The following is a 25,537-nucleotide window of genomic DNA, read 5'->3' as shown; positions in this document are numbered from 1 at the left end:
GCCCTTAAACTGTTTTGCTTCCGATATTCTTCACAACATTAGTGTATTTTTCAATTGCTTTATTTTTCTTTCTAGTGGAGTTTGATATTTCTTTCTTTATCCCCACTCCAACTATAAGATTCAAAACCCTGTCCTGCTTTGCCTCTTATCATGTGGTCTTCCTTAGGGAACCCCAGATTGGAAGATTTGCCCATTACCCTGTCTGGGCCTGCCTGCCTTTGCTGTGTTTCATAGCAGTAGTCTGGGAGCATAGTCAGTGTGGGGCGCCTCCTCCCTGCCTCTTCCTGGGTGGTTCATGTTTCCTGGTACCTGGGCTCTCCATGTATTTCCTCAGATCCCTTGGACCTCTGTATCTCTTGTTCTTGGGGCTGAAATCACAGCCCCTGAACATGTCACATAGCCACAGGGATCTCAGGAGTATAAATTGTGTCAAGTGAGCATGTGGGTCTGGAACTGGTCCCTCCCTTTCTCCACCACCTCATTTCTCTGCTTTGTGGGCCTGCGGGGCTTGTGAAGTAAATTGGTGCTCCACCAACTTCCACTTAATTTGCTCAGTGGTTAAATTGATCTATCTCTTTTATTTGATCGAATCTCCAGGAACTGAATCATTTGCATTGATTTATTGATTGGTGCTATGTTTTCACCATTACTTTTGATCACTTTCAGCTGTTAATATTGGATAATTCAATCAGGATTGATTGGCCCTACCATTGAAGGCAGAAAGTTAATCATACAGGACAAAAAAACAGGACATGGCTAACCTCAGTTTGACTGCTTCTCATTCATTCATTCTACTCTCTCTTTCTCTCTCTCCCTCCCTCCTTCCCTGCCCCCTCTTTCTTCCTATCATCTATGCAGTAGCACAAAGCTAAGGTTTTTCTTGAGCAAAGAAGGGAGTTTTAAGTCTTATAGTATTCATAATGCATCTAAAGATGAGATAGCTTTATTTTGTTTTTGTTTTTTATAAGACTGCACCTAGGAATCAAGCAAGCATCCAGGAAGACAGATAGGCATGATTGTCACAATGAACTCATTTGGACTAAATGAGTAAATGCATTTTCAATTACCCGTTTTGTACCAATAAATGCCTCGTCTGTGTGTGCACCTTTTACTAAATTTGGCCCTCACTGCTTCACCATGTGTCCTGCTAGTCAAATTTTCAAGAATCAAGTGGTTAATATGACTGAAGTAAGGGCAGCAGAGGTGATTGCAATAAGCAAAAACCACTTTATTTACATCTGAATCGTTTCTACAGCACCCCAGCTCAATTTTTAAAAATTCTCCATCCATTAATTTCTTGATGTTCCTATCGATGGCTGGTTTTCACTATTAAAAGATGGAGCGCCACCTCCTCGTTCTAGGACTCATTCCCTCCTCCAACAGCCCTGTTGTTAGCGATCTGCCATTACATTATTTTTTTGTCTGGCCCAGAGTTGACGACAGATGGCCATCTCCGAACTGCCATCAATGCGACTTTATGGAGCATCCAGCTAGGGTGTACTGAAGAGCACTGTGGCCAGTTCCACAGCCCCCTCCCTCCCCACCCCCTGGAAATGCTCATCACCTCTGCCACATTCTGCTTTGGCTGGGCTTTGCTGGCCCCGCCACCTTCTATGTCGCCAAGACAGCCTGCTGCCAGGGCTCCAGAAGATCTGCCTCCCTCCTCTAGGAACAAGAAACTGCGGGCACAATTGTCCTGTAAAGACAGAGCTCTGTCTCACCCCGTTTGTAGTCAGATCCTTTGGAGAGATCTGGAAATCCAAATTTCTAGAACATTCTGCAGTCCAGAGAGGCACGTTAAATTCCCACATATGTTCCTATTTTAGATGTTTGCTCCACACATGGATCAGCTTCCTCACATTAGCAGAGACAGAATGCCAAGAATAGACCCTTTGTGTTTACAAACTTTTACCCGACTATTGGAAAACACCACCTCCATATCCAACTGTTGTGACAATTAGAGAAAGAGAGATGGTAATCATGGACTTCAACTATAAATCCCCCAAAATGAGCAAAGAATTCATTCCAGCGCCTTCTGATCCATCGATGTGGCGATCCATCGGACAGCCGCGTGAAATGAGCTGTTGCTGCGCATTTGGAGAAAGATTGATAGGCTGCTCTTGATCGAGTTTGCTAAGGCAAGGCAGCTTCAGAGCCAAGCGTGTATTTTAAGAGGAATTCACATTTGTATCCTTTATTGTTATATTTGCAGCGAATCTACAGCTCGGAACAGGCTCTGCCCTGCAGCTATGAAAGAGTAAGTTCCCCTTATTGGAGAGAGAGCAGTGTTCTGTAAAAGCCTGAGATGTGGCGGGCGAGATGAATAGTGCTTAAAAGCAGTGCTCGCTCGCGGTGCTGTCATTTAGAACAGCAACTCCAAGGCTTTAAACGGGAGTGAAAGGCAGGGTAAACGAGTCCTTTAAAAGCGGTGAAATTTTAAACTGCCTAAAATAACAGGCCTCCTTCATTGATAACTTCATTGAATGAGCAAGTGGGAGAACTAAGCAACTGGGCAGGAACTGCCTTTTCGCGAGAGGAGGAGAAAGTATGCAAAAGGGGGGCTCTTTCCTGGTACCCAGTGTGTCTGGGAGGCGGGCATCCTCCCTTTGCGGCCCCTCCTGCTCTGATTCGGTCCCGCGGCTGACAGAGGACCACCTCTCACTGGAAACGCGAATCGCCCGTCAAAGGTTTCCTTTTTTGACATTGCCAAAACTTAATTTTATAATTATCTGACTTACACCACTGGGCACATCTGCTAAGTTTGTGTGCCTTCTAGCCACATAAAAGGCTGCGGGGATACCATTAAATATCAGCAGTGAGCTTTGCTGTGCTTTGAGTTTATAAGGGTGAAAGGTGATTGGGCAGGAAAATAGAACAGTCTATTTGCTGTGAGCCAGGCACTGAGACCTCACTCCCATACTCAGTTATAATTCATGATGGTACTGGTGGGAAGCCCTCATGCCTCTGTGGAGTTAATGCATCTCCACTGAAGCCTGCTGAGAGCACCCTGCCTCCCCGCCCACCATCTGTGCCTTCGCTTGCAAGCTTTCCCTCTCTCTTTCTCACTCTTTCCTGAGATCTGCTGGTATTAATATTGTCGGGCTACTACTGCTTCGTAAAGGTGGCTCTCCAAAGCGGGGTTGTCGTTTAACTGGGAGAAGAGCTGGAAGGAACGCATCACGGTGTTGTTTAATGTCTCATTTAGAAAAATGTCCATCGGAAACTGGACAGGGAGGCAGCAATTGCCTTAAACCAATGGCAGACTCTGGGGGCTGGGGATGTGCTGCCAATCACCAATTAGTAAGAGTCACCCATGGTCTGAGCGTGGTGGGGGGCCAGGGATGCAAGACAAGGTCGATGTTGCGATTGGAGTTCTCTCTACCTCTTTGGAACTTGAGTTCGGAGTCTGGAGTCCAATCTGAGAAATGTCTGTGTCCTCTGTCCATTGGCTCAGGCCAGCTGGTGGCGTGAGCGCCAACCCAGTCCCCCACACACTGCCCCATGTGATGCTGCCCACCTCGAGGACCAGAGCTAATTGCCTCGGGACTGCGCAGACCCCACTTACAGTGGCCGTGGTGCTTTGTGTGGTGCGAGCCACCTTCTGAAGTGGAATGGGCAAGAGATGCCAAACTCCCAAACTGGCTGCAGCCGGAGCAAGCAGAGAGGTTTGTTCCCTGCCTGTCCCATGCCCTCTGGGGCCATCCCCCTGCATCCCCCAGCATCACGCATTCCCCCTCCCCCTCCCCACTCCCACACCCTGCAAGGAGCCCAGAGGGTGACAGGGTGAAGGGGCATGAGTGTTCACACAAACGACGAAACTGTACCTCCTCGTTCACGGCCGACCCAAGATTAATTTGTAATGTTTCACAGTCTGTGCTCTTAACATAGTCTGTTGTTAGTACTCCTTTTTAAAAGATAAATCAAATTCAGGCCTGAAATACCAGTGTATGAATTTAACAGATGTGATGCCATAGGGGACCTACTGTGTTATAAACTGCAGAAATGGCCTTTTTATGCTTCAGACTTGGGCTTATTCCAAAGAGGCTTTAGAACTACAGCAGCGAGGTGAGAGGTCACACATTAAGACAGTAGCACCCACACGTAATTCAGCCTTGTGTGTAATTGGTTCAAAATCTCATCCTGATGTCTGGGTGGTATTACATCGCCTCGCTCACCCTCCAAAGAGAAAGTAGGGCAAGAATGGCTGTACTCACTGTCCAGGTTTTCCTGGGTGAAAGATCACTTTGAGATGACACAGCTGAGTAGTCAGCCTGAAATCCTGGTTGGTATTTTATTAATTTTGCACCAAGATAAATCCTGAAATTCTGACAAACTCCATGACAGGTGAAATTCCTTCTTGCAGAATCTGCTCAGCAAGAGGCTGCTCATTTCATTCTGTTCCGAGGCAGGCAACAGGAGGGCAGCTTTATAATCAGCCCTCAAAGGACCCCCAGCCGCCCCAGAGTCTCGGGCTGATTGAATAACTCCTGGGCCTCTTCCCCTAGGCCTCCATCAGCGGGGGTCCTGTGGAAAGCAATCTCCCGCAGACTGGCACTGAAGTGAGCTTTAAACCACCATTTTCTGCTCTCCAGAGGAGCCTGGAGTACTAAAAGATAGATGGGCTGCAGATATTTTATGAGAAACTGTCAGAAGAAGAGCAGAGTAAATGTTTTTTTTCTTCTTCTTCTTTGAGTCACACACTACATCACTGTGGAATTTCTCCCAGAATCTTTTACATTTAAAGCAAGAAATTAATTGGTTGCTAACCTTCCATTCCCCCTCCTTCTTCGTTGTCTTCCTCCTTTTTTTTTTTCTTAAATATTCACACAGAGGCCCTTTGCTTAACCACGGTTGCAGAAAATCAGTACCATTTGCAATGAAATATTTATAATGACAGAATGAAAAATTGGATTCATTTTCTGGACTGTAGCCGAGCAGCCTGCAACTTTGCGCAGCATTGTTTAGCATCTCTGATTCCTCCCTTTCGTCAGAGTCTTTTCCGAAAACAGGCCACATGTCCACTTGCCTGTGCTTTGGAGGGACGCCTACCAAAACACAGAGCCCATTTCAACTCTTGAAAAAAAAAAGTAGGGGAGAAAAGAGTGCATGTTTTGCTGCCGAGGGATGGGGAGCAGTTGGGGGGGGGGGGGGTGCTGCCCTCGGCCGTGGCCCTGCAGAAGAGTAGTGAGGATGAGGGCCTGGTCCAAAGGAGGAAGAGCGCTAGCTCGGCAGGGAGGAACGAGAAGTTTCTGAGGAATACAGGAGAGTGTCTGGTGTGCACTTTGTAGCGGAGCACAAACAGCGATCAGCATGCCACAGTACCTGGGGGCAGATTTACAAGGGGAAATGGGAAGACAGAACTGAGGTGTGTAAATATACGCCGAATATCAGAGCTCACCTTCTTTTCTCCCTTTAGTGTTTGCCGCATAGGCTTTCCATTCCACGTGACCCCCATACTCAGAGCTGCTTTCTCTCTAACCAGGGTTGATTATTGCTTTTTTTTTTTTTTGAAGAGATAAAAAAGACCAAAGGATTCTGATAGAACAGTCCAGTGCTGTATTTCAAACAAGTCCACCTCCCAAGTACAAAGCCCCAACAATACATTTGTGGTGATGATGGGACCAGATTGGATTTGTAGCAAGATGCTGTGAAGTAAATTTCAGCCTCCCAAATAAGTTTTTTGCTTAACCAGGCCACAGGCAGCCCGAGAGAGCCTGTCTATGTCTCCTCCTCTGTCTTAGGAGTCTACCGAGGGATGGCTCCCCTGCTAAGGGGCCTTCTCAGACAGCCAGGCCAGCCCTCTGAGGTGACCTTTCATCTGTCCCCTCTTGAAGCACTGGGTTTAATTAGTTAGTGTTATTTCCTTTTGCTGGTTTTGTCAAAGTGGAAACAGTCCTCGTAGATTTCAGCGTGTATAAAAATAGTCAAAGGCAGATCTTCAGGTTTCATTCACTTGAATTTGCATCATGCATTGCCAACTCCACAAGATCAATAATCCATATTTTATTGCACAATAAAGGCTGCCTGTAATTGAATTAGCTCATTCATTCCATCTGATTAGCCCTATTTTATTCACGGAGAAGAAAAATAATAGAAACTTACCTTCACCGCTATATGGCATTATGGGAATGCAGAGGAGCCTTCAGCACTATAAAAACGTATTTATAAAGATGTAGAGAATTAATTTCAGTATTTGCTTATCCTAGGAATAATACAAATCACATCACACAGCATTTTGTGTTGTTGTTTTGGGCGATACCTTTACTGCTCACATGTCTCCTGTCGATCTGTCCTCCGATCAGCCTGGTGTGAGTATCCCATAGCAGGTGTTCTCTGAGTGACAGCAGACCCCACTGCCCAGCTCTGAAAGACAGCTGGGATACACATCTTCTGTTAGACGCCTTTGGAGAGATTCACCTTAAGAGATTTCACCCTAAGGTCATTCCCTCTTCTCCATCCATGGATGACCATTTTGAGGAGTTTAGGATGCTTCCTTTCTTCTTTTTGAAGCAGAAACTCTGCCCAAATTTGGACGTGGGTATTGAGAAACTCTGAATGGGAAAGGGCTCACTCATTACTGGGATTTCTCAAGATTGCAGTGCGTAACAGAACTTGTGTGTAACACACACTTTCTCAGAGGCTTGGAGTTTTTCAGCAGGCTTCTAGATTTGTCTTTGCATTGTATTAAAAAAAAAAAGAAAAAGATTTGGAGGAATATGCTGACAGTGAGAATGAAATGATGTGTGTTCTGACACAAACCACATTGTCGCTTTGAAATCTAGCCTGAAGTTATTTTACTGTAGCATTTCTTTGATTCAGGGGAGAAAAGGAATTCTTTTAAAAGTGTGTGTTTTAGGATGTGACGCTAACTTTTCTCCAGCGCTGTGCCTAGATCAAGCAGATTGTTTCCACTTAGCCCTTACTCTCGCTTGCTTTCTTGAAAAACCCAAGTTGGGGGGGCGGGGGGCATTCTTTTTTCACATGAGTTTTTCAACAACTTAGGAGAGTCTGAAATCTCTACCCCAGTAAATGGAAACTGTAATCGTGTGCATTCAGAATCCACCTCCTCTCTGCAGACCAGGAAAGGAACATGAAATAGTGTTCATTTATGTACTGCCAGACGTATCTCTGCGTGTGACGTGGCTTGCCGGACCACTTTGAATGATTTTCAGTGTTATTAAGCAGACTCCGAGGAGCAAGAGGCCTCGTGACAGAAGTAAAGAGCCGTGTGGCAGAAGTCCTTGGTGAAGGAAAGTTGCACGTCAAACCCAGTCATCAGGAAGAGAAGCGCCCAAACGCAGACTTCATTTGAATATCCGAGTTAACAACTCTCTGGGAATATTTCTCTTCCTCTTGTCCAGCTCCTTCTGTGTTGTGGCTGGTTTGCATTTGTGTTTGAAGTGCCAGGCGGTTTAATGAAGTTATTCTTTTATAAATTTTGCAACACTGAAGCAAGCATGAGGGCTTTAAATTAGAATAAGTGCCACTTCTGTATGGCAGGTTCCTTTGAGGACTGATTAGAATGAGGCCTCCCGTTGCCAGGCCCTTTATGCATGGCAGTGTTGCTGTGTGTACTTGTTTACGGCTCACCTTTGAATTTGCATGAGTATGCACCATGCCTGCTGCCTGGCCCTCTGTTAGTCAAAGCTGCCTTTCTTCCAGGATCATGTTAAATACTTCACTTTAAAGAGTTATTTTTTTAATTATATTGCTTTATTGTAATGAATTAAAATTAACTTGGAGTAGCAAATTATATAAGCATGTGAGGGTTATAGATTATGCTCACCATAGTTACAGCACATCTTTGTGCAGGGGAATGAAAGGGCTGTCTTTCTGTGTATCCTAAGAGGTGAGGAAACCGTCCCACAGAGACCTGGGAAGCAAAGTCAGAAAAGGTGCCCAGGAATCGGGAGGAGAATGAGAGTTTAATGCGGAGGTTTCTGAATCAAACAGAGGCTCTTCTTGGCTGGATGGAAAGCAAGAGAGGGGTCCGGCGGGGGTGGGGGGTGGAGACAGCGCTGCCATTGTGAGATCTGAAAGATCCCCAGACAAGAGTGGATGATGGACAAGAGAAAACACAGCTCTGCGGAAAGACCTGACAAGGTTCAGGGTAGAAGAGATACACTGAAGCATTCCTGATTTCCTCTCTTTGTGCCTGTGCGAACTGGCCAACAACCAGGGGTGATTGCAGGGGGTCCGGGGGTGGGAGATGATTAAAGAGAAAGGACTGGAACCTTTCTACAGTACACAAAAACATGCAGGGTTTGGAAAAAGGAGAGCAAAAAAGCAAGCAAGAAAACAAGCACACACCTTGAGTATGAAATTATTTCTCTTCTCTCCAAACCAGAGGTGTGTGTGTGTGTGTGTGTGTATGTGTGTGTGTGTGTGTTTAAGTGAGAGATAACTATAGAATTGGGTTTGTGAAATATTTGCATGTTAAAAGGACTTTCTTAGAATTGAAAACAAGGGCTACTTGGGGCAATGAGGGGCAGAAAGATCAAAGGCCAACAGCAGGGATTTTACCTGTAGAACCCACACCCATATGTAACTTTCCCCCTGTGCACAGCACATGCTCCTGCCAACATCCAGCTCAGGCATGGGCATTCGTGGGCACACACTTGCATGCACACATATACACACATTTGCGGAACTTAATTATGTAAATGACGCAAGTCAAACATCATCCTTTCACAGTTTTATCCTTTTTATTTATATCTACTAAGGAATGCCCTAGTAGACAAGCATTTGGTTGTTTATGATGGGGAAAGACTTTTTTTTCTGTTATTCTTAATGATTTATAACATGTTTGACTAGTCTTAATATGAGTTTACCTCCTAGAGAGCAGGGCCGTGTTTTTAATAAAAAGAAGTAATACACTACGAGGAAGTGGCATTTCTTTTGCTTTTTGTCCAAGTTCAATAAACTATTTTTCATAATTATTGGAATTTGGTTGAAGGGAATCCTTGTCCATATGGAGTGGAAAAGCAGAGAAGAGTCCTTGCTCCCTCCCTCTCCCTACAAAGGTTACCCTTTGAATATAAATTACAAGCCTTGTGCCTCTCTCATTCTAATCAGATGACCTTTTGAATCTAGTGGACCAGAGTTTAAATCCTAAGCCTGCCAGTCAGTTTTTAAATCAATGCCCTGTTCCAGCAGCTTCCAGGTACATAACTTTAAATTGCAATGGATTTCCAGCACACAAGCAAAATGAGTAATGTGAGTAGAATCTTGCATCTGACAGCACAACAGCCCAACTTGACTGCAAGATCGTGAGCCAAGTAATGTGACTATGGGTAATCTCACTAACTGAGTCCTTTAAAAATAAAACCTTCTGGGACTCCAAATCTAAGAGAAAAAGGAGGAGCAGGAAACTTGTAATGTTGGCAAGAGGACATTTCTGAGCAATTATCAATTTAAGCTCCCATTATTTGCCGCTAATTACTGCACAAGGCTGTTAAATATTTAGCAGAAGTTTGTTTAATTGCGTTTGACTGGGAAGGGAATGCCTGACTATGGCTTGAGCAGCAACAGTCAGTTGTGTGCATCAAGAGCCAGGCGGAGAGGAAATTTGTATTCGCCCAAGATGAACACATTACAGTGTCAGACAAGCCTTCTTTTTTTTCTTCCTTCCACAGATTTATTTATCTTTAAGGTATCTAAAATTAGAGCACGAAGAAGGGGCACTGTTCACGGATGTAAAATTGGAAGGAGGTCATTCTTAACCTTGTTTACAGATGTTCTAGTTTAGAAAGCACCAGTGTGATAAATTAAACATTGCAGGGGGAAAAATTAAAGCTTAGCAACGACTAGCACATGGACACATCTGTCCGTGAAGCACTGACTTAATCCCTGAATATCTTATTAGACTGTATTGCCTATCAAAGCCTTCTGTCCCATAATATGCTGGGATCCTGCACTTCTACAATCTTAACGGCATCTTTTGGCTCCAGCCTCTTTCACTTTTGCTGTCTTTGTATAGTTTGATTTAAATGTTCTTTTGGCTCCTTGCATATAAGCAAGTAGTTCATGGTTTTCTTTTAAAGATAGCCCTTAGGGGGCACCTGGGTGGCTCAGTGGTTGAGCATCTGTCTTCGGCTCAGGGTGTGATCCTGGGGTCCTGAGATCGAGTCCTGCATCGGGCTCCCCGCAGGGAGCCTGCTTCTCCGTCTGCCTATGTCTCTGCCTCTCTCTGTGTGTCTCTCATGAATAAATAAATAAAATCTTAAAACAACTAATTAATCAATTAACTTAATTAAAAAATAGCCCTTAGACTTTTAATATATTTCCTGAGGTCATCATGATCCTTTCAACCTATACCTTCTAATTTGGCACTTTTTTTCCCCTTAACATACTAGATACTCCATGCTATTGTCCGTTCCAAAATGGGAAATTTTTAAACCTGGCTGACATGAGAAACAGGTGGGGACCAGCTAGCAACTGAAATTTTACTATTGTTTATAAACTCTTAATGAAAAATGACATTATGACCATGTTCATATTCCCATATATGACCCATCAGCAATAGTATCCTTTTGAAACTGGTGGACCAGAGTGGCTTGTTTTTATTTCTCTTTGATCTTTAACTGTCAAAATTCTAGAAACTGTTCTACATTAGCAGTTTGGACATGGTATTATTTTAAAAATGAGTCTTTGCTTAGGCTTCTGAAGACATATTAGACTAAGGCTAAGCTAATTAGGTGGGTATTCTTACAACATTGTTAACCACCATAGGCTTTCCCAGCCTGTAATGAAAATAGGCTATTTTTGAAGTGGCTCCCCACCTCCCTGCCCATCCTGAATGATCTCCAGCCCTACACATGACTTCCAGTCCTGGAGTGTCTACATCCCCCTGATTCTCAGCTTGACTCATGCTTACTCCCCCTCTGGAGCCACTCATTCCCTTCTTACTACCTCCTCCTCCCCCTCTTCTTCCTCCTCCTTCTCTTCCTCCTCACTCCAGCACAAGGCAAGTGTGACTCCTCTGAGAACAAAGTGACCAGCCTCTCTCAGGAGAGGTGGGGTGTCCTTTCTCTATGACCCATAGCACTCTGTCCTCCCTATAGTTATGAGTGCCATGAGTGTGAGTGTCTGCCATCCTTGCTGCCGGTCCAGCCCAGGGATCAAAACATATCAACCAGTGCCACTCAGCAATTGTTTCATGCCCAAAGCCAACTGACACACTGGAGTAGATATAAGACCTTGAAAGTTGGCTTGCACTCTCTAGGTCTTAATTTCCTCATCTATGAAATGAGGTATCGGAACAGATGTGGCTAGGACCCTCCCAGCTCTGAAAACGTTTCTTTGGTTCTCTGATGTGCTCATTACTTACAGGTATAATTGGCTCCTGCTATTAAATCTAGATCAGCAGATTAAGGATGATGGCTCTGCAGTTTGTTCAAAGTAGATAGTTCAACTACCCATACCTTAAATATTAATTTCCAGAATTTAATATTTATCCTTTGTTAGATTGCAAATATTCTGAAAGCAGCATTGATTTGTTGCCATGAAACTGTACTGCCTTTCATGGATGTTAAGTTGCTGAATGAATGGACATTTTCTGGAGACACTCTATTCTTCATATAAGCAACACCATTTATTACATATCTCAGAGGATACTATACAACCTTTCCACAATTTCTCAAAATTACCCATTCTCTCCCATTGACTGTGTTTTAAAGTGCCACGTGATATAGTTCCACATGGCATAGGTGTCCCTTTTGCTATCCTTTTTGTTTGTTTATTTTTAAATTTAGGGAGGAGATACCTCTTGAACTGAAGACTAAACATACTCAAGCATGGCACAGCAAGCTCAATGTGTTTTCAAAACACTGTAGAACAGTGGTCCTCAATCTGGAGTTATTTTTTACCCCACCAGGGAATACATGGCAATGTCTAGAGACATTAATGGTTGCCACATGGCGTGTTTTTGATAAGAGGTCAGAGATGCTGCTGAATGTCTTGCGGTGCAGTGGACAGCCCCCCGCCCCGCTAAAGAATTGTCCAGCCCAGTATGTCAATAGTGTCAGGGTTTGCTGTTGAAAGGCAAGTCCCACTGGCCTTCTAGAATCTATTTAATTTGTAGGCTTCTCTAGAATGAAGCAACTGAGTGACACATTGTTATAATGACTAAGAAATGGCTTACTGGATTGTCTTTTGAGTTACTTTGGATGAGCGAGAAGAACTTAATGCCACAATTATATAGTCAAGACTTTGCAACATAAACTCATGAACATGCCAATGTCTACAGGCTTCAAGGTTATCTCACACCATCCTTTTCTACACTTATTTAGCGTGACTGTCCAAAGAACAACAATAATAGAAATGTCCTTCAGTGAAATTTATTAGAATATGAAATTGTTTCCTATGGAAGATGTGATGGGAACTTCATTGCCAGAACCATTGACAATTAGCCTGGAGTATAAACTTTATAAAACAACTCTGTACCAGCAAGAGGACAAACAAAATAACCTAGTGGTCCTTTTCTATCATTAATATCTTCTATTTTTCTGGTCACTTCTGATGACACCGTTTCACCTTTTGCTTTAATATAAGTTGGTGTCATCCAGAAAATGCTTTGAGATGTCAGGCCAAGCCCATGTGAACTGTTAAATGTCAAAAGAAAATGCATCAGTGTCTCTGTAAGTTCATGGCGATGGTATTACTGTATGAAAAAATAAAAGGGAAATTCTGTCCGTGCAAACATGATCATAAATGCAACATTCATAGCATTAAAGAGAGAGGCAAAAGCATATCATGACAGTTTCTGAAATGCCATTGCTATGTCAAAAGAGTAAAACCCCATTTTAGTAAACTCTCCCAAAGTAAAAATTATGAGTCAACTTCCTGGCTATGAAAATAGCCATGAATATGTTTTTTTAGATTCCCAAAGCACTTCGGGAAATATTCTATATCTATCTTTTAAAGAATATTCATTAAAATATAATATGTCTTATAAAAATTCACGTACCCACGTACATGTTCCTGCTGCTACCAGATAAGGTCCACAAAAACACGGTTACCCCAAATTTCTCCCGCCAGGAAGTGTATGGATTGTGGACAGTGGAAACATTGGGTGGCAAAATGGGGTCTGATTGGACCATTTGGGTCTTCAGTGTAATTTTTAGAACATCACCAGTGGTACTTCCAGAGCTATGACAATTCTCTTTCAGTTAATTTAAAACTCAGAGTACTTTTGTAGTTGTGGGGACTTTGAAAATGTTCGTTTATTGCATTCGCATCGTGTGAACTTTATCAAGGCATTTGAAGGCCACCCCTTGCATAGTTTTTCCCTACAGTGTGGGGGAAATAACCTAGCATCCTGTTATCATTAGCTTTATACACTTTTAAAACTATTTCACTAGCAAAAGAAGTTGTGGGGTGAAAAAGAGAGAGGGTGGAAATGTAAAAATCTTGATTAGAAAGTATAATTTAATAGAACATGTATTGAACCAAATGTATTGATTAATGTAGAAGATATAGTACTTGTATTGATTCAAACCAGAGATTTAGTACTAAAAGCTCTGAGCCAAAAAGCTGTTGCAGATTGCTACAAAAGTCAGTTTAATGCTGTCCTTGAGAATGCCTTCACAAAGAAATTCTTCTAATGTTTGAGGACTAGGTGGAATGTGGTATATGTCAGTTTGATCCCGGAGGGTTTTATTTTGTACTCTAATAGCTGTTACGAGCCTACATTATATCCAAGGAGTAATTTTCCTTAGGGGTGCCCGGCTTGCTTTGTGTCAATATTCTAGCATTTTAAGTCACGTACAGTATATGCTTCTGGGAACAGGGAAGGAGCCAGCCAGACTCATAATGGTCTGCATTCATTAATAAAGGCAGAAGCTTCTGTCCCTCCATTGCCCACTACAGGGATGCCTCTTTGGCCTTCGGGGACCCGTACAGACACATTTAAAGAAAGCTTTATTTTGAGTGGGCAGGAGATGAAATGCAGGACTTGCAGGCATTTCCTAAGTCAGCTATATGCCCGAGCACAGGGGTGACCTTAATGGGTCAAAGAAGAATGCAGGTCAAAAGACTTATTATCCAGCCTGTTGGAAACCAATTGCTTTTGTTTAAAAAAAAAAAAAAAACATAAAAAAAAAAAGCAGTAGGGCTTAAAGGTGGACGGTCATGTAGAATTCTGTGTGCAGCCTGTAACTGCATGACTGGATGTGTACTAGAATATGCCTCCGGAAAAACACGAGCATACAGATTATCCATAGTGTTTACAGATAAAGGTCCAACCCTCGTGATAAAAGGAAGGGTAATATAATTAGTTAATCAGTGATGATTGATTACGGATGTTTGCGTTCTTCAACTAAAGAAAAAACAACATGCTGCCATGGTGCTGTCACCATCTGTTGAAAGAAACAGCCACATTTAATCTTTATATTTCTTTCATTTCTTCCCGCCTTGCATTGTTACAGAGCCACAATCGCCTACTATTTCTTCTGGTTGGAAAACATCTCATTTAAATTGAATACAACTGCAATTTAAATTTGGGATTCTAATGGCGTGGTGAATTAGTCGAAAGCTTGTTATTTTTTTTTTTTTCATTCCTTTTTAAAATAGCATGCTGGCTCTTTTTCTTAGTTTTAAAAGCTTGTCAGAATTTGTTCAAGACAAAGGGCTATAAATAGACGAGTCATGGTAAAAATGATTAACATCTTTGAATCAACAGATCTCACAAAACTTCCATTCAAATGCAGTTTTTATTTTTATTACCATTGCTACTTAACATTTTGCCGATGCCAACAGAGAGTTACAAAGCACAGACGAGACGTGGTCTCTGCCAAAATATTGGACGAGCGAGGGCAATCTGTGGGCACAACTTTTGGGGGCGGGGACTTCATTTTTCCTCCCTGGGAAGGTAGATTCCCCCTGGCTTTCCTCCAAAGGTTCGCTTCATCATTGTTATTGGTGCAAATATTCCGATTCACATCAGGATCGCAGGAAAATGGGATAACTTGGCCAAGGTGAGCAGTTTCAGGAGATCATGGGGTTTTATTTTTTATTCAAAAATATTTTGCTTGGATTGCATTTTAAATAGGATTAAACCGTTTGACCAGTAAATGTGGTCAGCTCTCAGAAAGAAGGAGGCTGAATTAATCATTTGTTTGAGTGCCAAGCCCAAAATGAGAATTCCAGTCTTGTAAAATGAAAGGCATCTCGTATTTTAAAAGAAATACATAGCGCTAGAAGGGAATTTTGAAGGTCCTTGTCTGTTTTTTAGCTTTCTACATTTAATTTCACATTTATAGGGGGGGAAAAAAAAGAACACACTCCTCCCAAATGGGGCCCTTTACAGTAAGGAAAGTGTTTTTTGAAACCTGGTTATTAAGGTATCATACATAGATGGATCTTCTTTTAAGCTTTAAGGTGTGCTGTGGATTTGGGGTTTGTTTTTTTTAAAACACAAACCCCCCTCGTGTAAAACAACTGTTCATAACTGGGATTAATGGTTTGCAATTTTCCGTTACTTAGACATGGGGTCTCCAAGAGATGGCTTTTTGCAGAGTAGAATATGGCTCTCTGTGGGATTTCAGAAGTTCTCTTCTCTTTCCACTTCCTTTTCTCTCCTCACCCCCTCCCACACCCCCTTAGACTCAAGTTCTCCTTGATTATGTAAAACACTTTCCCTTCACAGGAGCAGGTCTCTTTCCTCGTAAGCTGTCATTGCATTCAAGTACTTTGGGGACTGTGAATTGCTGGGTAAAAGTGGTGCGGTGACCCACTGCTTTGTTCTGGTGTCGTGGTTTCCTTTAGACCCAAAGTGCATGAAACTCTCAGGCGGAGAAGGCGGCTTGCTGACAGACTGGCAGCCTTTTCTCCTTGCTGGGCATCCACGTCTGTACTGCAGTGATTCCGGACCTGCTCAGCGTCATGGAAAGAGCCAGAGCAAGAGGGAACCGTGCCAGTGGACCAGCCTCTCTCTGTGCTTAGTGCTTCTCTGGTCAACTGTTCATCTTTCCCACTTGCTCCCTTTTTTTTCTCCCTTTCTAAAGAAATCATGTGCATGATTAAAAAAATAAAAAAGTACACAGAGGGCTCCCATGAAGCAACTTCTTATTTCTCTCATCAGAGGATCCTCAGCAAAGTCTGGAGACTCTCACCCTGCATCTGTCCCCTCCAACCTCTGAAAGCCAACCTAACCTGTGCAGTTCAGACACCCAGCTCTTCCTTCAGAAAATGAAATTGGGACATTTCTATTTCCAGTGACTCAGAATAAAGTGCAGGGGAGGGGAACACATGTAGCCCAGGGATCCCCAAAGGTGGGGAGGAAAAGCCTGTGAGGACTGGCTTTCTTTTGTTTTCAAGGCAAATATGCCCATTACCCAGGACCCCCATAGCAGTATGCCCGTTTCCCATCTTGACAGTCTCTGCTGCTGGTGGACACCTTGATGGAGTGAGCCAGTCTTCATTAGCCCTCATTTGAGCTAGAGCAAAAGAAAAAAAGTGGAGTGGTGGGGGGGGGGATGACAATAATTGATCTCAGTGGTATGCAGGCATCTCTACAGCAAGAGAACTTCCCGCCTTTCCCCTGTTTCATGCCAGATTTCCCATTTAGACATTATTTATATTAGGGCTTTTTATTTTTGTATAAGCTTGAATTTCACACACCATAATCTTGTCATTCTCTCAAATGATTTATCTCTTCTCTCTTAATATGCAAAGCGTAACTCCTTTGTCGTAGCAACTTTAGTCCACTGCAATGAGTGATTCATATGTATTTGTTCATTTCCCTGCACCTCGGAAGAGGCTTGGATGGCTTTGGTTTAGAATGAAAGCATCTGAGACACAACCATTGCCAACTATTACGGCCAATTTGTGTTGCGTTCTTGCTTTGCAGTATCTCAATAGAGGCACAGACAAAAACACTAGAGAGATTGGAGTATTATCTTCCTTTATTAACCTCCAGAATCCTAGTGAATGTGGAAAGTCTTTTGTAAGCACTTACATATTTAAAACTAATGTTATTAAATTGATTTCTTTTTAGCTTTGATTATGGTTTAAAAAAAAAAAGCCTCCCACTGCCCATCTGTGTCCTGTCATTTAGGTAACGTTTGTCACCAAGACCAGACTTGACTCTTTGAAGATAACAAAAGGTGTAAGAAAGCTTAGATAGGCTATTTTGAGCAAATGTGCCTTTGTATTGTTTATAAACTCTCTGATCATCATTGTTTATTTTTAAGGAAATAGGAAAGTTTTTTAGTCTCATCAGTATTTTGATTACCCTTTTGGTCTACCTATTGGTGAAAAATAGTTTTCAGAAGTATTTAGAATTGATACAAAGAAAGAGGATTGGCATAAAAAATTGCTCCTATATGCACTATTACGCTAATGCTACTAATAAGAAAAAAAAGATCCAGCTTCTCTTTCACAGAATTAATAAAAAATAGGCTCATTTTCAATAAGAGACAGCGAAGTAATGTTCCTCATCATTATTTGTTGCCAGGCTTCAAAACTGGGCAAGTTTGAAACAGGGAATAGAAATAGAAATAGAAATCCTCTTCACAAATCTCCCATCTTTCTCACTGGTGCTCTCAGCCCTGACCAGGCAAGCGTCTGGTTGTTCCACAAGTGGACACAGGGCAAGCAGTTTGTTAGTTGTGGGTGATGAAAAGATAACAAAGCTCTTTAAGGCTTAGAAACTCTGCTTAAAAAACTTCCATGGCTGCTCTTCACTGCCATGACAAAGTCTGAACTCCTTAGCAAGATACAAAAGGCTCTTCAAAATCTGGCCCCAAACTACCCTCCATCCTCCCTTCTCATTGGTACTCTTGGTTCAGAACACTCTAGGCGACCCCATCCAATCTGAACAAGTTGCAGGTCCACGGACATACCTTGTGTATTCCTGCTCCATTGCCTTTCCTCATTTGAGTGTGTCAGCCTGGACTGCCCAATGCATTCTCAGGTTTCCAGCCTCAACTCAAATGTCATTTGTTACCTCCACTGCAAAGCCTTCTCCAAAGGCCGGGCAAGGTTAGGTATAATCGTGGTATTTCTGGGTTCATTTCTGATCTCATCCTGCCATATTGCTTTGCCATTTTGGGCCCACGTGCCTTTCTTCTTTAGACTATGCACGCTTAGAAGGCATCGAGTTAGGGGCCATCCTGTCCTCTTCCATAGCCCTTGCCTAGCTAGTCAGTCATTCATTTGGCCAGGTCTTTGCAATGATTGTGTTGCTGTGGGCTACGCCAGGTGGTGAGACAAGTGTTCAACAGATGTTGTGAAGGAGTGAATAAATGAGTGAACACCAGAATTTCTGACATAAGGAGAGAGCCAGGCCTACAAATAACCAGAAGACAAGACCTAAGCTGTGTACTCTGAGCAGTGTAAATGCAGCAGGAAATCAGAGGAGGGAGAAATTGGTTTTAGATGGGATGTTCATGGATGTGGTTGTGTTCTGAGCTAGACCTCAAAGTTCTGAGCAGAAGGGATGGGACAGGGGAGGGTGTGAAGCTGACAGGTAGGAGACCCTGGATCAGGGGAAACTCAGAGGAGGGAAGGTAGAAATCACGCCATCTGCAGGCTTATGCTCTGAATGAATGCCCTGGGTCTGGGGCCATACCCCATTATTGGCTGCAAGTCCAGGTATATAGTTGGCCTCTCACAGTTGAGAGGTTGTTCACTTAGCAAGGGAACGTGTTGTGTGGATGGACAGGAGACAACCCAAGTACAACAAAGGCTGCTTCAACTGGGCCTGGGGTGGATGTGGCTGCTGTGATGTGTTCCTGAGCCTTGTAGTGACAGTCCCGAGCCCACCCCCAGGAGAGGAGATGGAGAAGCTTCTTTTTTTTTTTTTTTTTTTTAAGATTTTATTCATTTATTCATGAGAAACACAGAGAGAGAGAGAGGCAGAGACACAGGCAGAGGGAGAAGCAGGCTTCCTGCAGGGAGCCCGACGTGGCACTCAATCCCGGGACCCCGAGATCATGACCTGAGCAAATGCTCAAGGTGACCCAGTGGAGATGCTTCTTGCCCCCTCTGTGGGTTACTGGCCAGGCAGCCCTTGCCTGTAAAGGCCATATTGAGGGACAGATAGTCTCTGCTGTCAAGACGTTCCCATCTAAGAGTGATGAGACCAAAAGAAATAACACTTTTGTAATGGAAATAACACTCAGATAAATAAAACTGTTAAAATAGTGCTACCCTGGTCTTTGAAAAACTGGTCTCACTTTGATAAGAAGAGATTATGGAAGGTGGGAGGGGATTCTGGGAAGGCCTGGCAGAGGCAAAGGAACGGACAGGTACAGATACTTGGTCTGATGACAATAAGATCACTGAAGTGTTTTTTCTCCCCTCTTTCTTTTTTATTGCAGAACCATACGATGACCCAACACAGCAGTTAGTGCAAGTACGGTCGGAGAATTACTTTGGTGGCACAAAAAGGGAACATGTTTTACTCTTTGCACGAAACTTTCATTGTTAATGTATAATATTCAGAAACATTGTATTGTACCATAAAACTTGTATTATCAAAACTGTTGGATGTTCATGTGTTTGAACTTTTGAGCACCGGATAGACGCCTTGTATATAAAGTGTTGCACATGTATTATGTCGTCTGATACTAAAATGGTCTTATAAAGACAAGTGGACTTGGGCCCTATTCAGGCAAGATGAAAAAAAAAATGTGAGCAAAATGGCTTAAGAGAAAGTATTTTCGAGGAAGACAGATTAAAACAACCGTTACAAATGAGACTACGTTTGGACTTCCTTTTATTTACACTTAAGCCTAGAATTTCTCTTTTGGTATATCAACGGTTAAATCCAAGACTATTTTTTATTGCTGAAGATTCTTGCAAACCATGAAGAGACGTTCTCACAGAACAGAACCCCACAGCTGGATAAGGCCCGTATATATATTTGTAAGCCTTGCAATGTGACAGGTAGCATCACTATATATGCAATAGTTGTTATGTAGACTGTCAAAGATTTTTTTTTTCCTGGATACATTTGAAGCTTTGAGTGTTCAAGGTTTTCCTTAATGATTTCACACAGCCAAATTCTTGAATCAGTTGAACTAACCTGTATGTTACTGTTATTAATGTTTACTCTGCGGTCTGAACCTGGAGATTACTGGAATTGTTTTCCAAGAGGAAATAAATTCAGTTTACCATTAGGCAGGAGTGTATTTGTGTGTTTTCTTTTTTCTAGTTACTCTACCATTAAAAAAAAAAAATCTAATCGCCTGCACCCTTGGAAGTGAAATCTGCTCTTGAGCATATCACAGGCATAACCTCAATCATATTTAACCTTTTCACACTGGGCCAAATGCAGCCGGGAAGATATTCATCATGCTGCACAGGGAAAGAACCAGACCCAGTATACTTCTCCTCTCTCAGATACTTCCAGGTCACATTGTACTGGAGGATTCTGACATCACAGATGGATGTGATGGCTGTTTTCTGCATAATTTGCAGCCCAATTCATGTCATGCTGTGCAAATCTGAACTCAAAGTAGATGGCTGCAATTTGAAAGGCAGTTTGGCTTATGTGTACTTAAGAAGCAGCTTTGTTCATTCAGAAGACAAAGCACGGAGCAGGGAGCCGGGTGGCTGTTGGTGCTCGCCCTGCCGCTGACTCCCGGTGTGGCCTTCTCCGAACCACTCGGCCTCCTGGCCTTGGCTCCCCCACCAGGGGACGTCATGCGGCCTGGTCATCGGCCTTGACACAGGCGTGTGGTGTCTCTGGACGACTGCTGGCCCCGAACCCCCCGACAAAATGGGGAATGAGCAGGAGCTCCAAAGGCTTTCTGTTGTGGGAGAGGAGAGGAGGGCAAGGCGTGAGCTGGTTCCTAATACCGTGTTTCGTCACAGCTGTAAGTATGCACCTGATAGCGATGGGCAACTCTCGACCCCGTCATGCTGAAACTATTTCCCTCACTAGGTGGGACTCTTAACCTCTTGGAAGCCCTGAGGCCTCGAGCAGACCTTTAAACTAACTTAACAAGCGAGAATCCTCACCAGTACTGGTTGGATGGGGGACTGGAGCGTGGCCTGATTCACTGGGTGGTGACTCCCCGTCAGCCCAGGTCCCTCACGTGAAACCCAGACTGCCGCACCAGGTGGGAGAATGCTCACCCCTGGTTCTCAAACCACACCCTATGTCAGGGTGCCCCGGAGGGCTTGTTCTATCGCAGGGTGCCCACCTGATGCCCAGAATTGCGGAGTCAGTGGGCCTGGGAGTGGGGCTCCAAGTTTTGCAAATCTAAGAAGTTCCCAGGTGAGGCTCTGCTCCAGGTGTGGGGGCAGTGGGCCCACTTTGAGAACCTCGGCTCTACACAGCCCCCCCCCCCATCTCCAAAGTAATGCAGTGCATTAAATGCGAATAGCCATGCGGAGTGCTAGAAAATTATACTATTAATTTTGTTACCAATAAAGAAATTGGTCAAATTTTAAGATCACTTGGAAACAAATCTCTCATGGTGATTAAAGCCTGCGTGCCGGCCAGCGTTTCATGTGTGTATTTAGTTTTTTAATGCTAGGAAAACCTACATCTATACATTTCACAATGGATTGCCAGCATGCTATTTAATTAAAAAGCTTTTTCACCAGCTACATAAATAATGAAGTATGCTGAGAATATGCAAGTACATTCATAATTAAAATACTCAGCTATATTTAAAAAAAATTAAGATCTCTGGTCTATTCAAGGATTTTGCATTTAAAATGAAATGGCCATGCTTAATAAAGATTTTTTTTAAGGCTTTAAAACTGCTGGTTATTAACGAGCGTGTTATATTTCCCTAAAAGTAAGGTGCTCTTTGCTCATGGAAAACAGGTGATCATGTTATCCTGGGGTTGGATCCTGAGTTCACAGCCTCACCTCTAGGAGACATCCCTGACTTCTAGTAAACAGCAGGAGATGGGTTCTCGGGCAGCAACAGAGGCTGGGTCCTGGAAGCACCCCTGGCCTCCTCCAACACATCCAGTTCAGCCTCTTCCCAGGCAGAGCTGGAGGCCAAAGGAGTTGATTCCTAGTGCTGTATGCTTGATCCTCTGGGGAGTACCAGTCCAGTCGAACGTAGCAGGTGCTTCCTTACAACCAGTGGTTTGTTGGGTCATGATGACTATCCCGTGCATGGAACAGCCAGTCCCTCCTTTTGTTTGTTGCCTTGTTTGTATTTATTTCCTACTTTATTCCCTAAGAACATGAGACAACGTAAAGACCTAGTAAAATGTTATTAGGAACATCAGCATCATGCAGTAGAGGAGAAAATATTGTTTCCTAGTACTTCACTCCAAAAGAAATTTTGGGCAGCCCAGGTGGCTCAGCGGTTTAGCACCACCTTCAGCCCAGGGCGTGATCCTGGAGTCCCGGGATCGAGTCCCACGTTGGGCTCCCTGCATGGAGCCTGCTTCTCCCTCTGCCTGTGTCTCTGCCTCTCTCTCTCTCTCTGTGTGTGTGTGTGTGTGTGTGTGTGTGTGTGTGTGTGTGTGTGTGTCTCATGAATAAATAAAATAAGATCTTAAAAAAATTTTTTTTAAAAAAGATCTTAAAAAAATAAAAAGAACAAAAGAAATTTCTGAAAGCCCTGATATATAGGCAGGGGACCAACATAGTAGCCACTCTTCCTGACCCTAGTTTTATGATCTAACGAGGTGCTTCTCATCTGGAGGAATGCTACTGCGTCTGTAGGTAGAGGCCAGAGACACTGTTAAACATCCCACAACCCACAGCACAGGTCCCCAGAATAAAGAGTTATCCACTCCAAAATGCCAATCGATAGTGCTGGGGTTGAAAAACTCTCTCATGTGAAGTTTTCTCTGATTTCTCAAGGACCTTTTACATCGCAATCACCCAAGGGATTTTTAAAAACTCAACTGCCTGAATCCCACTCCCAGTGAGTCTGACTTAATTGGTCTAGAATGCCAGCCGGGCATCAGAGGTGCCCCAGGCGATACTAGTGCAGCCACGTTTGAGAACCACAGGACTGAGCTAACATTCTCAGGCCAGAGTCCTGGACTCAAGATCGGAAATTTGAAAATAACCTCCAAGGAGTAGAGAAGTAGGATGGGCCTCAGACTGGTTTCCCTCAACATTACATTTTATAACAGTCAGGTAATGATGACTTTAAAGTAACATAATAACCAATAGCGAGTTTAGGGAAAAAAAGAGGGAGATGACCCAGAACCTTACCACCCTTACACCTGGCGCAAGATGGCAAACCCAGTGAGACAGAGCTCCAGCCCAGCGGGGACTCTGGCAACCCGGAGAGCAAATGCCCCGTCACCTGCCCCAACTGTTGCCTGGAGGGAAAGCAGCCTGTGAGGCCAGATTGTCCAGTGTCTCAGGAGGAGCCAGCAATCCGGGTGGGTATGTGCCATGTGCCAGTTTCTAAATGTTGGCAACCTAGTCTATTTTGTATTCAAACTCCGCTGCCCCCCACCGTGTGGGCCATATGAGACACACTTTTCAGGCCAGGTCCGACTCTTGGATTGCCGATTTTGACCTTTGGCATTGATTATTCCTTTTTCTGAATTATTCTCATTCCAGACTAGTTAAAAATGTTTGCTTGAAAATAATTGTGATTTTTTTTTTTTTTTTGCATATAAAAGTTTGAGCTGTGCTTTGTTTTAAATTAATGTCACATGCACTTACAAAGTTGCTCTGTGGCCTTTGTAGTTACGTTGCCTCTGGTTGAGCAGCAGTCTACCAAATGGATGTGCTCTCTGTAAGTCCACTCCTGTTCCCGGACATTGGGATTTCAAACACATTTTTTTTTTAAATGATGAAGGATAAACAAATAGTGGAAAGTCAATATTCTCTGTTGTGAGTCAGATAATGCTACATTGTATGTTGTTAATGGAGGCCAGATTAATACGCTTTTGGAATCATGCAAATGGGTTGACATTCTACATGGGAAGCTGATAAGTGTAGTCAGGGTTCCAGCCCAAGTGAAAAGAAGTGGCATTAGAGACAACCTCTGGGGATCCCCCACGGGCTTATTGGGTTCCTTGGAGCAGCGCTGGGTCTGTTCCAGAACCTGGACAGGGACTCCAGTGAACCCTCAAGTTCCACTCTACAGAGCATGGCAGCTCTGCCTTTGGGGGTGCAGCGCTGCAGAACCCTTGAGAAAGGAAGTTTGGAAATCCAGATCCCACTAGAGAACACCTGCAAACGCTTCTCCACTTAGCTTCAGCAGGCCAGAGCCTCTCACCAGCTCCCTTGTGTGGAGGGAGCTCTACCAAACATCCTGAAAACTCCTGGAGTCCAAGGAAGAGGGATGATTTAGGGCAAAATGACCCAGCATGGGTTTCTGGCAGGATCCCAACGCTCAGGTCTGGCTGGCACCGCATTCCTGGGTGAGCGCCTCCGGAGGCTGAGGAGTAGCCACGACCATCTCGGCCAGATTCCTCGGTAATGAAGTCAGCTGTCAACTCCTTGGGGGGAAAAGCACAGAGCCCCTTTATTTCCAAACAGGTGTTGCAGCATATTAAAGGTTGAATTCCATCTTATGCTCACATCCTGAATGAGCCAGTTTGCAGGCAAGCTCAGTTCTTTCTGCAAAGAGGGAAACTTGGCAATGCTGGAGGCTGAGTACTTAAATGGCAATCAACTTCTGGCTCATATCAATTAATTCCTTCATGGACTTCTGCCTAAGTATAGCATCTTGAATTCCCAGCTGCGGAGGCTCTGAAAGGCAGCCCAAGCAGCACACGCCCCGATCGGGGCGAGCACACCGGCGAAGTGATGAAGGCCGTGCGATCGCTGGGCAACGAGGGATGCGATCCGGGGCTGCCTCTTTGTTTGCCCACAGAGTGCAGGGCAGGACAGACACCCCACTCTCTGCATGGGGAATCCTTTAAGAAAACGCCGAAGTCTAAGTGATGTCATTCTGAGGGGACCCCCCTCCTTTGAGTGCGAAAAGCTCCAGATCCAAAGCCACCACGTGATATGGCAGCAGAGTGGGCACTAGGGAAGGCCTCCTCATCCCGAGGAACCTGCTAGTCTTCTCCACCTCTGTCCCACACCAACAGGGAGCAGCCAGACAGGCAGCCAGGCTGAGGGCGAGTGCGGTAGGACAGAGGAGCCGGGCGCTTCTCCACCTGGCCAGGCCGACTGCGATTCAGACCTTGACGTCCTCACGGGCCGGGCGTCCCAAAGGCCTCAGAACTGGGCCTCGCCTCGTCTAGTGAGCTCCCGGCGCGGCCACCGCCGCGGGATAACCAGTGACAGTCAACTCTCCTGGAAGAAGCAGCGCCATTTCCCATTTCTTTTCTCCCCTGCATATGAAACATCCCTGGCTTGTCCCCCTCTCTGCCCTCCTTTCCGCAGCCAGAGGAGATTTTAGTTCCCTTCCCCAGGAGACCAAATCTCTGGTTCTCTGAAGGGTCAGGCGCTGCCCACTACAGGGGCCACTAGCTGCTCCAACACGTGGCTACGTAGAGTCGGATTGATCTCTATGAACACTTCAGTTCCTCGGCCTCACAAGGGGCATTTCAGGTGTTCGGTGGCCACGTGGGGCTGGTGGCTGCTGTACGGAACAGCACAGATAGGGCACATTCTCCTCATCGTGGAAAGTTCTATGGG

The 25,537-nt window shown here is 44.1% G+C and overlaps 1 protein-coding gene across 7 annotated transcripts in view; it reads left to right on the top strand.

Moving 5' to 3' along the window:
* Window positions 1-20,123, top strand: part of ZNF521 (zinc finger protein 521) — a 275,252-nt gene extending 255,129 nt beyond the window's left edge. For all 7 annotated transcript variants that reach the window (XM_041773263.1, XM_041773286.1, XM_041773255.1 and 4 more), the window contains one exon: window positions 19,323-20,123. In XM_041773263.1, the coding sequence (XP_041629197.1) occupies window positions 19,323-19,352 (30 nt within the window). In that variant the 3' untranslated portion in view covers window positions 19,353-20,123. The remainder of the gene's footprint in view (window positions 1-19,322) is intronic.
* The last annotated feature ends 5,414 nt before the right edge of the window (window positions 20,124-25,537 follow it).

Source organism: Vulpes lagopus, chromosome 1 (assembly GCF_018345385.1).
Source record: "Vulpes lagopus strain Blue_001 chromosome 1, ASM1834538v1, whole genome shotgun sequence".
In the NCBI taxonomy this organism is placed as follows: domain Eukaryota; kingdom Metazoa; phylum Chordata; class Mammalia; order Carnivora; family Canidae; genus Vulpes; species Vulpes lagopus.
The sequence above is the reverse complement of the archived record's forward strand: the minus strand, read 5'-3'. Positions and strand labels throughout refer to the sequence as shown.